General features: G+C 40.7%; 1 protein-coding gene across 9 annotated transcripts in view; it reads right to left on the bottom strand.

Moving 5' to 3' along the window:
• Window positions 1-15,731, bottom strand: part of EPS8 (EGFR pathway substrate 8, signaling adaptor) — a 147,480-nt gene that overhangs the window by 39,656 nt on the left and 92,093 nt on the right. For 7 of the 9 annotated variants that reach the window (XM_075440546.1, XM_075440564.1, XM_075440537.1 and 4 more), the window contains 7 exons: window positions 10,012-10,062; window positions 9,265-9,336; window positions 8,217-8,284; window positions 6,130-6,291; window positions 5,764-5,913; window positions 3,339-3,421; window positions 460-596 (listed from right to left, as the gene is read on the bottom strand). In XM_075440546.1, the coding sequence (XP_075296661.1) occupies window positions 460-596; window positions 3,339-3,421; window positions 5,764-5,913; window positions 6,130-6,291; window positions 8,217-8,284; window positions 9,265-9,336; window positions 10,012-10,062 (723 nt within the window). The remainder of the gene's footprint in view (window positions 1-459; window positions 597-3,338; window positions 3,422-5,763; window positions 5,914-6,129; window positions 6,292-8,216; window positions 8,285-9,264; window positions 9,337-10,011; window positions 10,063-15,731) is intronic. The other 2 variants (XM_075440569.1, XM_075440584.1) reach the window with 2 other exon arrangements.

The following is a 15,731-nucleotide window of genomic DNA, read 5'->3' as shown; positions in this document are numbered from 1 at the left end:
GCTCTCTTTGTTACTAAAGAGACCATCATTAAATTACTGGATTTATGACAATACTGACTATTGTGAATGTTATTACATTCACAAAAAAGCCCAGGTTAAAATCAGTAGCCCACACCTCCACCCAGATAAACACAAGTAAAGGAAGCTCTGAACAGAAATTCAGAAAACAGATCAGTGCAAGTAAATGACAAGTCAGATTATGACAGTCGGGTCTTCTTCCCCAGATCAGGCAATGCTCGCTTGGAGCATTTCAAACTGGACTGGAAGAATAATCCTGTCTGCTCTCAGCAAGGACAGGAGGCTGACTTCATACAACCATTTCTCTATCCAATTACCGTAATCTTTATGAAAGTGGTCTTTCTAAATTGTTTTTGTTATTACCAGGCATCATGAAAACCTACTGCCCAGAACAACAGTGCGTCACCGCGCTTGCGACAGCGGGCTCTCAGCAATACTCACACTCCCCCTGCTCGGCAGCCCACGCGGACCATGCTGCCACGCGGCTTCTCACATCCACCTGGGTGATGGTCCCCGGGGGCACAGGGGCGGGTGCCCGCGGTGGCGGAGGGATGGCACTGTCGGCATTGGATATCATCCTACAGGAAGGGAAGAAAGCCCAGAAGTGACACTTGAAAGAAAAACCTTCTATTTTCTAGTGCTTAATCAGAGAAGACAAGGAGGCTTTACAAGGACCTCTTCTACCATTGAGCATACTATGGACTTGCCAAGTAAGCAGTGCTCAAGATCATGATGTGTAAACACATTAAACATAGTAGGAACCCCACTCTGTGCTGGGGTTAGCAAACCTTCATCACCTGGCTGCATGGGAAATCCCCAAGCAGTGCCAGAGAACCTGAAGTCTAGAGACCTGCCATTTCACACAGGGAAATTCAGCGGCTTGGGGTTAGTAGGTGGCATTTTTGCTGCCGCATGCAGTTCACAGAATCACAGAATAGTAGGGGTTGGAAGGGACCTCTGTGGGTCATCTAGTCCAACCCCCCTGCCGAAGCAGGGTCACCTACAGCAGGCTGCACAGGACCCCGTCCAGGCGGGTCTTGAATATCTCCAGAGAAGGAGACTCCACCACCTCCCTGGGCAGCCTGTTCCAGTGCTCCGTCACCCTCAGAGGGAAGAAGTTCCTCCTCATGTTCAGACAGAACTTCCTGTGCCTCAGTTTGTGCCCATTGCCCCTTGTCCTGTCACTGGTCACCACTGAAAAGAGCTTGTCCCCATCCTCCTGACACCCACCCTGCAGATATTTATAAACATTTATTAGGTCCCCTCGCAGCCTTCTCTTCTTCAGGCTGAACAAGCCCAGTTCCCTCAACCTCTCCTCGTAGGGGAGATGCTCCAGTCCCCTCACCATCCTCGTAGCCCTCCGCTGGACTCTCTCCAGTAGCTCTTCATCTTTCTTGAACTGGGGAGCCCAGAACTGGACACAGTACTCCAGATGAGGCCTCATCAGGGCAGTGTAGAGGGGAAGGAGAACCTCCCTCCTCCTGCTGGCCACACTCTTCTTGATGCACCCCAGGATCCCATTGGCTTTCTTGGCAGCCAGGGCACACTGCTGGCTCATCAATGGCTGGACTTCCATTTTGTGTGAAAGTCTTAATTACAAGTTACCTTTCAGTCGTCACAATTGAGTACCTATTCCCTAAATTTGACAGGTTGCCAACCACCCATTTCTCAAAACCCTACCAACAAAACCAGTTAAATTTATATGCCGATTTTCTTGTTTATACCAGTGGCCTGTTCATCCTATGTTGATACAAATGTATCAATGTTCCCACCTGCGATTTTCCAGCTTTCCAGTTCTTAATCTAGTTTTAAAAACTATAAGGAAAGAGGTATTTGAACTAATTCTGCAACTTGATACCAACAGACAAAAAGTCCCAACAGCTCCTGCCCTACACGCATTGCATCACTTCCCCACACCCTTATTTAAAAGAAAGACCTTCACCTTGAATTTGTCTCTTTATAATCCCATCTTATTTATGGCATTCAACAACACCACAAAAAGTCAAGTGTTATTTGGTCTTTGAACACTGAACAAAAAAATGCTGCCTTCACCTTTCCTCCCTCCAGTCTCCTGGGCAATCTTCTCCACACGTCCCACACTTCTTGTCAATAACCTTGCAGTGACTTGATAATGCAGTGTCAAGCAGGAGGGTCTCTCCCCGTGACCTGATGCCAGCATGTACGTGATACAACAGCGAGTAACAAGCGCTAAGGTGTCACACACTCATGACCTCTTGGCCTCTTAGCCCTTGGGGACTGATATCTCAGATTACTTTTCCCACCAGATGTACTGACCTACGTTCTTTTCCCAATTAAATCTCATCAGTTTCCCAGCACATACAATTTGTTTGAGTCTGGATTGCCTCTTTGTGCCTACACCTGCTTGTTACAGACCCACAAACAGTAAAGTCTACTTCTTTAATTTTAAACCTGCAGATAAAGTCAGACACAGTTCAGTTTTTGTTTTTATAGGAGTGTCCATTACTCTCTGAAAACTTCATGAGCTGCACATCAGAGTTTAACAGGTAGCTAAGACTGTTACAAACTCATTAATCTAATGGTGACGTTTTTACCCAGTGATTTTTGTCCAGTAGATTCTTCTCTACCTGGACCACAAAACAAAGTGTTATTGAAAGATACTATCAGGACACTGTTACATACTAACTTTTCAACAAACTATCACCATTACCATTCCGTATCTAATATATTTGTGCCCTGGTTTTTACGCCTCTGTTGGCTATGTCTGGTTTCTGTATTAATCTTCTCTGAACCCAACACTCTTCCCCAACATTTTCCAACTGGCAGAGAAGCTTTCGCTACCAGGGAAACAAAGAGCTTTCAGCACTGTTAAACAAGCAGGCAGGAAGAGTATTCAATCTTCAGTTGCTTTTTTATTTACCATCTTTCGATCCCAAAACCTTTTATCATAATCTTCTTTAGTTGGAGTTATGGGGCATTTATGTTTTTAGTTGAAATTCTGAACTGCTTGACCCATATGCAGAACTGAGGCATGCAATGTCATTCTCTGGCAAGTGGTATTGATGTCAGCTAGTCCCACCACTAAGGTGGAATCGGGAAAGGTAAGAGTGACACTATAAATTGAGAGAGCATGAGATAATTACTAAAGCAAGGCCTCCAACACACAGCTTTGGAAATATATTATCAAATTCATGACTTCCAAGTCATGCTTACGTGCTCTGCATTTTTATTTGTACACAGAGCAAAAAAAGAGCAAAAGACAGTCAGCAGACTTGGAGAGCTTCTGAATGCTGTAACACTATTTGACGATCCTATATACCACCAAGAAGTTCGGTTTTTACCTCAGTGTTTCAAGTCTCTTCTTTTGTTTCCCACTTTTGCTGTCACTGATTGCACTTTCAATATCTTCATGAATAAAGCTGGCCTAAATAGACAGAAGCAGAAATCATCAGTTATCACCTAGACTATCCAGATGTATGAAATAAATATCTCCTTACACACTTTTTTTAGGGCATCTTTAGATTATGGAATGCCATCTCAAATCCCACTTATTTAAAAGTTCTGAGATAAATTATTTTACACATAAACACAACAAAGAAACACAATGCTTTTGTCAGGGAGTCGGTATTTTTGTCACTGATCCAATCTCAAGCATTATCATCAGATGAGTATGTCATCTAGATACCAAATTTGTCTGAACAGCTATAATTATCTCAAGTAAACCATTATTGCATAAGCTTTTTTTTCCCCTCTGTGTACATAATTTTTGATTTTCTCAAGTATTTTAGGGGAAAGACATACTATAAAAAAAACCTACTATACATAATAGCACCAAAACTACTACAGATAGCAGCAGTATAAAGGATTAGGAAAGTAACTTGTAGTGATAGTTTCCTTTAAGAAACAACAAAAGCCTCCAATTTCTCTTTGATGTAACAGAAGATGAATTTTTCAGAACATTTCTAGTCTGTAGGTTCCTGCCTCTCCACAACTGCAGTCTGCCTCCACCAGTGGCCCTCAAGTGAAATTCTGATGTACGTCTAAGGCATTATTTTAATAGAACTTGCGTTAAATAGGTCACGTCTTCTCATAGGATTTAGAATGCTCTGTTACATGTCTTCAGATGACAAATTTGTTTCCCACACAGGTTGTCAAAGCCCAAATCTGTCAGTGTCTGCCTCATTCTACAAGGACCACATCTTTCTTCATATCCTCATAATAGAGAAGTTTGTAACTTTTGAGGAGGAATATGTAACTTCTGCTTGGACCAGAAGACTTTGTTGAATTTAGGATCCAAGGGGATTAAGGGACTTCTCAGGCTATAATGAATTGCACTGCAAAATATGGACAAAGGACACACTAAGGCTAAAGAATTACTAGAAAAAACTTCAGGGGATTTGAGGAACTTCAACCCAGAAGAATTCTATTAATCATATTCTTGATATTTATTATTCAACAATTTTTTGTTTAGAAAATATTGAATGCCCCAAGTACTACTGATTTTGACTATTTTTTTTTATTGCAGAGGCTCCTGAGGTTCATGGTGAGTTTTAATTAAAAGCAGGAAAAAGGCAAGGGAAAAAGACCTAATCTTTCAAAAGCAGCCAAGTCTCATGGGCAAGGAACAAAACCTGGGGTATGGTCCCAGACTCAAACAATAGCTCAGAAGAAAAGGTGGATCCTGGACTTCCAAGTCAGGAGCTTATGTGCTCTGCATTTTTATTTGTACACAGAGGAACAACTTCAAAAGATGAAAGTCTGAAGAAAAGAGAACACCTCCACACTTCGGGAGGTTGGGTCCAACCAGACCTCAAAAAGGATCCCTTCTTTATTTAACATAATGCCACCTCAACTTCTCATAGAATCCAAATTTCCATTGAAACAGCAAATTCTGTTCAATGAATCACACAGTTAGCCAGTGATCTTCACACCACTCTCTCTATACCAATTTCAAAATGGTTGCACAGTGTGATTTTCAATCTGTTGTTTTAAGACAATGATATGAACTACTACAAAGGAATTAAAAAATACCCATGAAATTATCAATTGGAATTTAAGGAAATACCAATTACATACAGTAACTAATGGAAATGAAAATATATAACCCTGGAAGTACAGAAATATTGCAGAATACATTAAAAAAAATTATTTACACTTGAAGGAAATTTTTTAATCAGAAACGAGCAGTCTCTTCTCCTGTTTTGCCCCTCCTGCAAGTAATATTTTCACTTGCATTGTCTCTCCAGCAGAGCAGAGATGCGAGAGGTGAGAAAGTAAGAAGGTTTAATTGTACAGTGACAAAAGGAGCAGACAAAGGGGAAAGGCTAGGTAAGACTCAGGGCTCAGATCAGTTCTTTGCAGATTATAAGATAAACTTAAGATAACTCAAACTATTTTTACAGCACTTCCTTCAGAAGCGTGAATGCAAACCATATGCATATTCTATAGCTTTACTCATTTGCAAACCTAAATGAGCAGCTACAGAGCCTGAGAATCAATATTTACAGTAACAACATATTTGAACATGCACTAAGGATTCAGCTTACATATTGGACAACTCTCTTGCAAGACATACTACACTACATTTACTAACATACTATAAGCAGTGTCAATACCATAAATGCATTAAACTTAAAGCATATTTATGAGGATAAAAGAATACAATTATTTTCTGTGAATCAGCTCTTTTGATTTTATCCACTGTACTTGCCAATTCATAAAATTTCCCCTATTCAAATAAGTCATAGACCTCCATTACTACCTTACCTTAATCTCATCACATTGGAAAAGATGCAAATCGGGCTTGTTTTGGGTTGGTTCTTTACATACTAATGCAAGAATTGAATTGTAATTGCATGCATTCATCACAGCTTGGCAATGCTGAATTGTGTTTAAAGGAAAATTCTCCAGTTCATTCTGTCGGAAGAGGTAAAAACAACAAACAGAAAAAACCACCTTACTACACAGTGTCCTGATCTCAGAAAAGCTGCACGAGTTAAAAAGGGAAAGTGATAATAAGCTAATTAAAACACCGAATCTCACATACATCGTTTTTCAGCCTGTTCCCTTTCTCTCTCTCTCTCTCTCTCTCTCTCTCTCTCTGAAAATGAGACTGCCACTCACAGATCTTACCTTTGATTCCAAGTCCACCAAACTGACAGCTTTGTCATCCACTTGAAGAATCATATCTTGAGTCCACACTTTGCCTTTGGCATCCAGCAATTTCAGCTTCCTTATTCCATCATCTACTGTAATCATTGCCTCTTTTCGGTCCAGAACAAAGGTGGTCAAGTGCTAGTGAATGGGATGTACATTTAAAAAAAAAAAAAAAAAGGTAATTTTCCCTATTGCTTGACAGTGTCAGTATTCAAATTGCCAGGAAATAGCAATACAAATTATTCACAAATAAAAATGCCTTTGTATATGACAGATCCCACCAATAAGCCACAGAGAGGTTGTTTGGTCTGTAATGTCATTTCAAGTCAACTGATTTTTGTAACTCACTGTTTGTCATCCTCTGTCATATTCTGACATATTTCAGGTATCAATGCTAGAATTAAACCCTGAGTATTTAATTAGCTTTCTTGAGGAGTGAAAACCTGTCTTTCTTGGCAAGCTGAATTCAGGAAGCGTCAACAGAAGCTTCCCACAAACACCCTGCCAACGTACCTCCACCACCACCCTGACCTGGAGTGTCCTCAACTTCCAGAGCTGCCAGCTAGCATGCTGATGGCAACCATGATGTGCTTGCATCTGACTGGGATAACTTATGGACAGGCTAGTCGCTTCTGTTACATGGATCACAGTAGAAATGTACTGTACTAACTACTTCTGCTCACCATCAACTTGGAATATTCTCCAAATTGAACTAATGGTCTAGAAATTAAATATTACCTCACAGATGTCACCTCAACTAGCCTCCCTGTCATTACGGTTTCAATAATTTCTCCTTCAACATGTCAACCATGCAAGGCAACCCATAAAATTATTTCTTTTTATCCAGGCATAAATCCAGCTTCATATTCTTACTGAAGATCTGGTTACACACATTCAAGCTGAACCAATTTTAACATATGCCTGCACATCTATCTTCTAAATAACTAAAAAAAAAAAAAAAAAAAAAAATTAAGTGTGCTTTCTTCTATTACTGGATAAAAGCACTTAGTAATGACAGAAAAGAGAGTTGACATCAACTGCATAGAATCAAAGTATTTAGAAGTGGAACAAACTGTCTACTGGCTGCTCACACAGGAATGCTTAGACTCCAAATACAAGTACTAATTTTTATTCCAGTACAGCGCCAAAACCATTATGATGAAACCAAAAAAAAAAATAGACAATTAGAAGCAACACAAGTATTCATTTGCAAGCTGATCATAGGATAGAAGCACTTGAAATGAAGACTTCTCAGCATATTATCTCACAATTTACAGCTAATTTATAACATAGTAGAAAGGAGCTGAGAATCTATGGTATTTGCCAGGCTTGGCGTAACCCACGACAGTGGTCTGATGGCAGTAGGAGAAAGTTTGTGCCCAAGTAAGACTACAGAATGAGGCAGTGCATCCAAAAGTGCTTTACAGGCTACATATGGGCAGCCAGGCTTACTTTGAGGAATATTTTAAATATATCTGCTCCTAGACAAAATATGACAGCAGCATGCAGTAATTCTGCCAAGCGGCTTAAGGCAGGCAGTAATCTACTTTGCACTTCCCCCTGGGGAAGAATCTGTGTGGGCACAATATAGTTAACTACTACAGAGCAGACTAACTGGGGCTTTTAGTGGTTAATGCTCAGGTCTTTCTGAATATTCTGTCATCTCTGCTGGTTATACTGATCAAAGGATTCATTTTAAGTATCACCCAGCGTGCCTTGCCAACAGCACAGGGTTTTCAGCTCTGCCTCCTCCTCACAACAAGCCAGGTTCAGAGACAGGGCAGCATAACACGTTGAACTGACATCCCATTGAGAAGTCCTGTCCATTTGCCAAACTACACACAACTTTGCTTACATTATGTTACATCAAAATTTCAGCTCATTATGGCAAAGCTATAGAATTTGAGACATTTCAGTGTAATCTATTCTGAAGTGACCTCAGGCTGGCAGGATATTTTGGAAGATGTGTCTGCCTTCAAGCATATGTATCCTCAAAAATCTTGTAGGCCAAAATAACCGAATGTAACTGAAAGGTATAATTAGTATACTGCTCCTCATCTCACCTCTACGTGATACTGCGAAGTTTCGGATATGCTGCTGGCACTGTCTCGTGCATAACTCTTTCTTTGTTCTAAAGATGGGAGGAAAAGAAAGAATAATTATTCATGCAACTTCTTATCATGCTGTTTTGAATACTTCTCAGAGATACTTGAGACTAGTTGTATATATGAAAACAGAAGATGAGCTGCTGCTAATTTCTGTATTTCAACAGAAAAACCTTCACCCCCACATAGTCCAGCACAAGGATCATACTTATGTCAATGATGTTAAGAGACTGCCAGCGGGTGCAAACAAACGCCATTTATCTTGCCACAGTGAGTCAGGACACCGGAAGGGAGCAGTGTGCTGACTGACAACGCTTCATTGGAAAGCCTGATTATTAAAATCACTGGCTTGCCACTTCGGTAGCAATAAGTTAACCAGTATCAGGCTTACTGAACTTGTATGAACGCACTTGAAAGCATAAGTATTTTCTGATACACATGTTAAATCTGCAAAACAGCAAAGCTGCAGACAAACCTGACCTGACTCTTCCTTTATTTCTTCCTAACGTATTAAATTTGATCAGTTACTGATGTAGAAATACGCACAGAAAGGGGTAAAAAATACACACAAAATCTCTCTAAACGGAAATATTTTTCAGCTGAACAAAACACAATGCTGCAAAATCAGAAACATCGTTTGCCTTTTACTCCACACAATAGATTAACATCAAACCAGGAGAGAAGGGAAGGGAAAATCCAAGATGAAGACGTGACACACACCCACACCACAAAATAATGAACTCAGATGAATATTGAAGAAAACTCTTCAACTTTGGTGGAAAAACTTTGAATGTAACATTTGGAGGGTTTTTGTCTTTTTTCACCATAACCTCTTAAGGACCTGACCCGGAACACCAGGAGCTCTGCCTAAGGAAGGCACTGGGAGACTTGGCTGAGAGAGGAAACTTTGCAAGTAGGCAATTATTTTCTCTCCATTTCATTACATAACTTGATTTCTGATATTCAAGTAAAAGAGGCAGTTTGATTTTGTTCAGAAGGAAAGTACCTGATGTACATACAAAATCCATCCATTCCATCGTACCACAAGTACTCAGGGGGAAAATAAAAGCGTGTGATTCTGTTGACAGAAAAGATCAATTACTTTTTGCAAAATAAAAAAAATGCTGACTACCTCCAAGCACATGACCTGTGACATACAGGGATCTGCAGTGAGGACACCACAAAAGCCACACTGTAAAGGGCTCTGCTGTGACTGGGATTCCTTCAGACAGGAATTTCAGGTGTTGAAAGGTACAGGAGTGTCCTCATTTTCAGATGTCACTTGTAGAAGTATTTGTCACCTTTTATAATCACGCCCATTTATCTCTTCAGTTCGCAGTGACTTTCATGAAAGACAATACAGTTCCTGAAATCCTTTGCTGGCTTGAAGCCCCCCTCCCAAACACGGGTCATGCAGCAGAGCCATCCTGTTACTGTACAGCAGCTCCTCAGTTTGCTTTAGCAGAAGAAGTGTGCAGTGCAATCAGCCAAATTCAAGAACCCCATGGATTATGAGATTTTTTTAACAAGGTGTGTGAGTATTTTAAAATCAATGTCTGAAATTAATTATCCATTATTCTGAAATTCCAGGACAGAGGATCTCCATTGATTCCATCTGTAACTACTATTTCTGCTTTTGCAGCATGTTACTTAAAGGTGTTTTTTTTGGTTGATATCATTTTTAACCACAGTAGACACACACATGCACACTCCAACAAAACAGTCAGTAAAGCAGTACTGTCTGATTTGCTACCTTTCTTTTTTTGTTTGGATGATGATCTGAAGAAGTAAAGTCCATCTGTTCCTAACAAAACAAGGGAATTGAAAAGCAGTATGTAGTTTAATGCCATTGAATTATCTGAATCTCCAAGGGGATCAGTTAACAGTCTTTCGTTATGGACTGTAAATGACAGTTAAATGCTGTCCAGTAAGAAAGAATATATGCTTAAAAAAGAAATCACTTGTTTCAATTAACAGTGAGTCAAATATTCAACTTTGTCATTATCTTTCTTTAGGTGACCAAAAGTACTATTTTTTTAATTATACCAAATTAAACCAGGATAAGAAATTTTACATTCACCGTAAGGCTTATAAAACCTGCAAACAATAAGTTACAGTTGTTTTAAATAAATAAAGACTACATAGAGGCTTCAAAGGAATTAAGAGAGTGACTTTTGCAAGAAATTCCTTGCTCTGCTACACAGAAATTTTGTCCGACGTTAAGGCAGTATATCCAAAACCATTCGTAGCACTGACTAACACATCCTCTTCCACAGAGCAGCCCTAACACTCACAACAGACATGTTTTCAACACACTATGTCATGGTGAGAACAACAGCATTTATATAACAAATAGAGCTTTCTAAATGCTAACAAAATCTGTGGCAGCCTACACGAGAGCCAAGGCGAGCCCCTCAAGTTCTGCATTCTTCATTACAACAGAATAGTAACAAGAACTTCAAGTTGCCAACTTTCCAATTAGCAAAAGTCAATCTGAGTTTGTGTTAATAAACAAAAAGTATGGTGACCACAACAACTGATGGTTCATACTGTGTTCAGCAACAATTCCTAACTATCTACTTCTTTACTTAATGCAGGTAGAATGATTATTAGAACATGCTAGAGATCCAAGTTATCATTTAGGATAGGATAGGATAGGATAGGATAGGATAGGATAGGATAGGATAGGATAGGATAGGATAGGATAGGATAGGATAGGATAGGATAGGATAGGATAGGATAGGATATTGCGGTCGGAAGGGACCTACAGTGATCATCTAGTCCAACTGCCTGACGACTTCAGCGCTGACCAAAAGTTAAAGTATGTTATTAAGGGCATTCTCCAAATGCCTCTTAAAGCACTGACAGGCATGGGGCATCAATCACTTTTTTTTGTTATCCTATAGGCCCTTCTGCCAAAACCACTATGTAGTGTATATCGCTTTTGAAGACCTGGAGACACCCTTTTCTAGGAGACCAAGAAAGTGATACAATCTAACTGCTGCAGTGAAGCACACAAACTAAACTGGGGAGACTTACAAGTCTTGTTGCAGTTACAGACCAAAACAAAAAAAGAGAAGGTACGTCACAGGCTCTCCATCACTGCTCAGTGCTGCAACTTTTATGTGGTTTTGGATGTGCTAAGAAGTGGCCTATAGCAGCTGTGAACATTGTCAACACAATATAGTAACAGAGGAGCTGGAGGTGGATACTATGGGTAACCACTCCATGCTGAAATTATTCACCCTTCAAAACACATCTTCTAATAAGTACCCGAGCATCAGGCAAAATTCTTTTGTTGCTTCTGGAAGGGTTTTTCCTCAACCTTTGTTTTTCAATCCTTTTACAATTCAATAGGTAGAAAGTGGGTCTCCTCTCCCATGCAGGGCCAGCCCAGCTGCTAATAACTCAGGCTCCCTGAGAGTTTTCTTGGCTGCTTGGCATAAATTGCACTGAAGAAAGAATGGTTAAAGTCACCTGATGACAATATGAACATAACACAAAAGAAAAAGAGAAAAAAAAAAAAAAGACTAACATCTAGAATGCATCCTTTTTCCCATGGTTTTTGCCAGTAGCTCAAAACTAAATTTGGCCTCTGCTTTCTCTTAGGGCCTGGCTCATGTTCCAGAATTTACCTACAAACCTCCGCAAGTTCTCACCCAGCCCTCAGAAAAGCGACACAAACCCTTTTGCACCCCCTTGCGCTCCACTGCCTTGAACTTCTAGCAAAATTGATATGAGCCTGCAAGCCTTTTCTGTGTCCTTCTCTACCCAGACGACACAAGTCTGCTGCTTCTTCCAACAACACCTCCACGTTTCCACTTTCAAGTCAGATACACCCGAGCACAGGACTCTCTCAGTTTTTCTCATCCATGTACAGATCCTTATTTTTCTTCTTTTCCTACAGAGTTGCCCATTGCCATTATTCTGGAAATGTACCTTTCATCTCCTCAACCCTTTCACGTATAAAAGTGGCTGATTATTATTCATCAACATTAATGTGACCGCTTTTACAGAAATGCTGAAAATGCCTCTTGACTTATTACACAATCTTCAAATGCAAGTAACTCTTACCCTACTACTGAAAGCAAGTAACAGAATTTGCTGACTTACTGAACATATTTGGGTCTGGCTGGGATGGAGTTAATTTTCTTCACAGCAGCCTATATGGTGCTGTGCTTTGGATTTGTGACCAAGACAGTGTTGGTAACATGGGGATGTTTTAGATACTGCTGAACAGTGTCAAGGTCTTCCCTGTTTCTCACTCTGCCACACCAGTGAGAAGGCTGGGGGTGCACAAGGTGTTGGAGGGGACACAGCTGGGACAGCTGACCCCAGCTGACCAAAGGGGAGTTCCATACTGTGTGTGTAATGTAATGCTCAGCAATAAAACCAGTGGGTAGTATTTCCAAAGTAGCCCTTGCTCAGAGACATCTGGGGATTGGTCTGCTTGTAGGAGATGGTGAGCGATTACCTTGGCTTTACTCAGGTTTTTTTTAGGTTTTTTCCCTCCTCCCTCTTTCCTTCACTTCTTAAACTGTCTTTATCTTGATCCAGTTCTCTACACTACACCGCTGCAGGGAGGAGACAGGGAGAATGAGCTAGCAACTAGTTAGGTCCTTAGTTGCTGGCTAGGGTCAACCCCCGACACTGGAAAAAAAAAGTTTTGTATGGTCCATTCCACTTGCCTAACCGTCCTCATCAGTGTCAGCCTCTCACGGGTCCCCTCATGCAGGAAGAGAGTTATCGAAGCTAAAGGGAAATTCTGCAACAAACACTCCTAGATAGCATGTATAAAACTATCAAAGGATGAATAAAACTGTCAAAAAGACTGAGTTTTTTCTATTTACTCTGCTTAGTGCAGCTCTTACATGCAACATGTACAAGACAGTGCAGCCTTTATACTGCAGCTAGCTCAAACCCTGCTGATATGTTGCACACAGTTTACCTGAAGTATTTTCGCTCTGATAAAGGAAAAAAAAATAAAAAAAAATAAAAAAGGACCATGACAGAAGACACTTAAGCTAAATTCTTCATCACAATTTATAGCAAATGCAACCCAGAGGAATTTGAGCAAAGTAAAATCTCTTGCAAGGCAAGGGCAATATAAAGCAGCACGGCATTTCACTTCTAGGTCCGGACAGTAAGACCTACTAGCTACTAAACCTTTCAAAGGAATGCAAACATTGATCCACAGAAACTAGTACTCTTCCCGCTATCTGATGTGGAGAGACACTACTGCTATTCATGTCTCTGAACTTATTGAATTCACCAACCATCAGGAATGGACCGTGTTTCTGGTTTCAAGGACATGACAAGGTACCGATTTCATACCAATTCTGGAAGCAGCCAAAACACCAGAAAACAAAAAAACGACCTCTTGGCCAAAGACTTTTAGCCAAACCAAGAAAACACTAGACAGTACATGACGCAGACATATCAGACTTGAGCTTGCCATCGCTCGCTCTGCTCCTTGCCCTCCCTACAACAGGAACTCTGTGCTCTCCCCAGTTCTTTCTGTGAAGGACCGTTTCATACTTTGGAAAGGTATTTCAGGCAGAAACAGCAGTGTGGCCACAGGTCCCCTGAAGAACAGCTATGAACAGAACCTGATATAGCTAGAGTCCTGTCTCACCCATTCTCCAGCTGGAAGAGGGTGCAGCAATATGGCAGATTAGAAAGCTGCTTAATAAACTCTACCATAGCCTGGCTCTCTGCCACTGTCCAGAAGACCACACACAGAAATGTATCACAGCAAGAGAAGTCTAATTCTTTATCTAGGTGGGGAAAATTCTTACCAAAAGCAAATGATCTCAGTCTGGGTCTTAACAGATGATCTGAAGCAAGGGTGGTGCTAGTTAGGGCTATGACACGTTTAGGCACAACAAATTTTCAGTTCCTGAAAACCTAAAACAGAAACAAGGAATCTGGACACCTAGACTTGCACTGATGTGTTACAAATAATGGCAAAGGCCAGCTGTAATAAATGTTATCAGCACTATGATTATGATAGCGTAAAGAAGGATAATGGTGGAACCCACCTCCCCCTGCCATAGCCAAATCAAAACATGTCTGTACAGTGCACAGAGAGACAAAACTCTGAAATCTGACGGCAATCCATGCAGAGATGGTTTAAGCCCTTACAGGCTGTCATAAGGATCCTGGAGTGACGGTCTAAATGATTACCACACATCATCGAGCAGAAAAGCCCAGTACTTAGTTTACTGCTGTATATTTATGACTTGCATTGGACTGGCTGCTGCCACGCCTTTAAGCATGTATCACAGCAGCTGGAAAAACTCGAGACTGAGAGCAAAGTGCAGGAAACGTGACCTACACATCCCGGGAGAAAGGGCAAAGCTTCAGTTCAAAATAAATCTCATTAAGAGAGGAAAAAACACTATCACTTTCAGTGATTTGTGCCACAAGTTTCTCCCTGCTGGTTACGTGGAGCTAGCTAGCAGAGAAGGCATATTGTTTAGAAGTCAACTGTCAGTTGAATTCATTTGAGTATCAAATAACACAAGCATGTTACATGGCTGGCTTCTTTTAATGGACTCGTTTACCTAGTCTATGATCTGCTTGTGATTTCCTTGAATTTATTTCCTTGAATTTTCCTCTAATTTATTTTATTTATTTACCACAGTTCTTATTCTGAATGAGGTATTTGAGCAATGCAAAAATACACATGCAATTTCACTGCTAGCACTTGATCACAGCCACCAGAGTATAAACACAATGTATAACACACCTAGGCTTTTCTGACGCAGTGTGAAGACAATTTTAGTAACATCTTTCAACTCTGTGCCATATAATAATCTAACAATTGGGAGCAAACCAATAGCTCGCTGCTCCTGCGGAATGGGGCTGCTCCACACTGTGTCACTCGCTGGCAAACTCCCAGCGCAGCCCTGGCTATCGGCGCCGACTGACACCGCACGGCTCCCCGCAATCAGAGCTGCAGAAGACAGATGGAGAAGCCAATGCTAGAACAACAGATGACAGTATGCGCCAAAACCCATTTCAGATGGAAAGACCAGGAAGTAAATAGCGAAATAAAACCCATAAGAATGTTTAGAGGGCATCTTTCCCTCCCAGTTCAGTGAGAGATTTATCATGCAAATAGAAAACAGTCCATTTCAAGAAGGAAATGAGTGAAAACAAATAGATGATTTGACACAGGAGAAAAGGCAGCTGCAAGGAATTTTTTGCTATCAGATAACCACTTCAGAGATAGCGATGGCTCCGGTCTAATTTTTAACTGAACTGTCTATAACACCAATAAAAAGTCCAGCCTCCTTTCCCAGTGGCACTGGGGCCAACCTTCTGCCTGATGGCCACAGGACTGAACAATCATAAACCACCTCAGTACTGGGTCTCAAGAGATAAACTTCATCCCATGACCTGTGTGGTGTGTGTGTATATGAATATACACACATGCATATATATACACATTATTATTATTATGATTAA

The sequence above is a fragment of the Opisthocomus hoazin genome, chromosome 1 (assembly GCF_030867145.1).
Source record: "Opisthocomus hoazin isolate bOpiHoa1 chromosome 1, bOpiHoa1.hap1, whole genome shotgun sequence".
In the NCBI taxonomy this organism is placed as follows: domain Eukaryota; kingdom Metazoa; phylum Chordata; class Aves; order Opisthocomiformes; family Opisthocomidae; genus Opisthocomus; species Opisthocomus hoazin.
The sequence above is the reverse complement of the archived record's forward strand: the minus strand, read 5'-3'. Positions and strand labels throughout refer to the sequence as shown.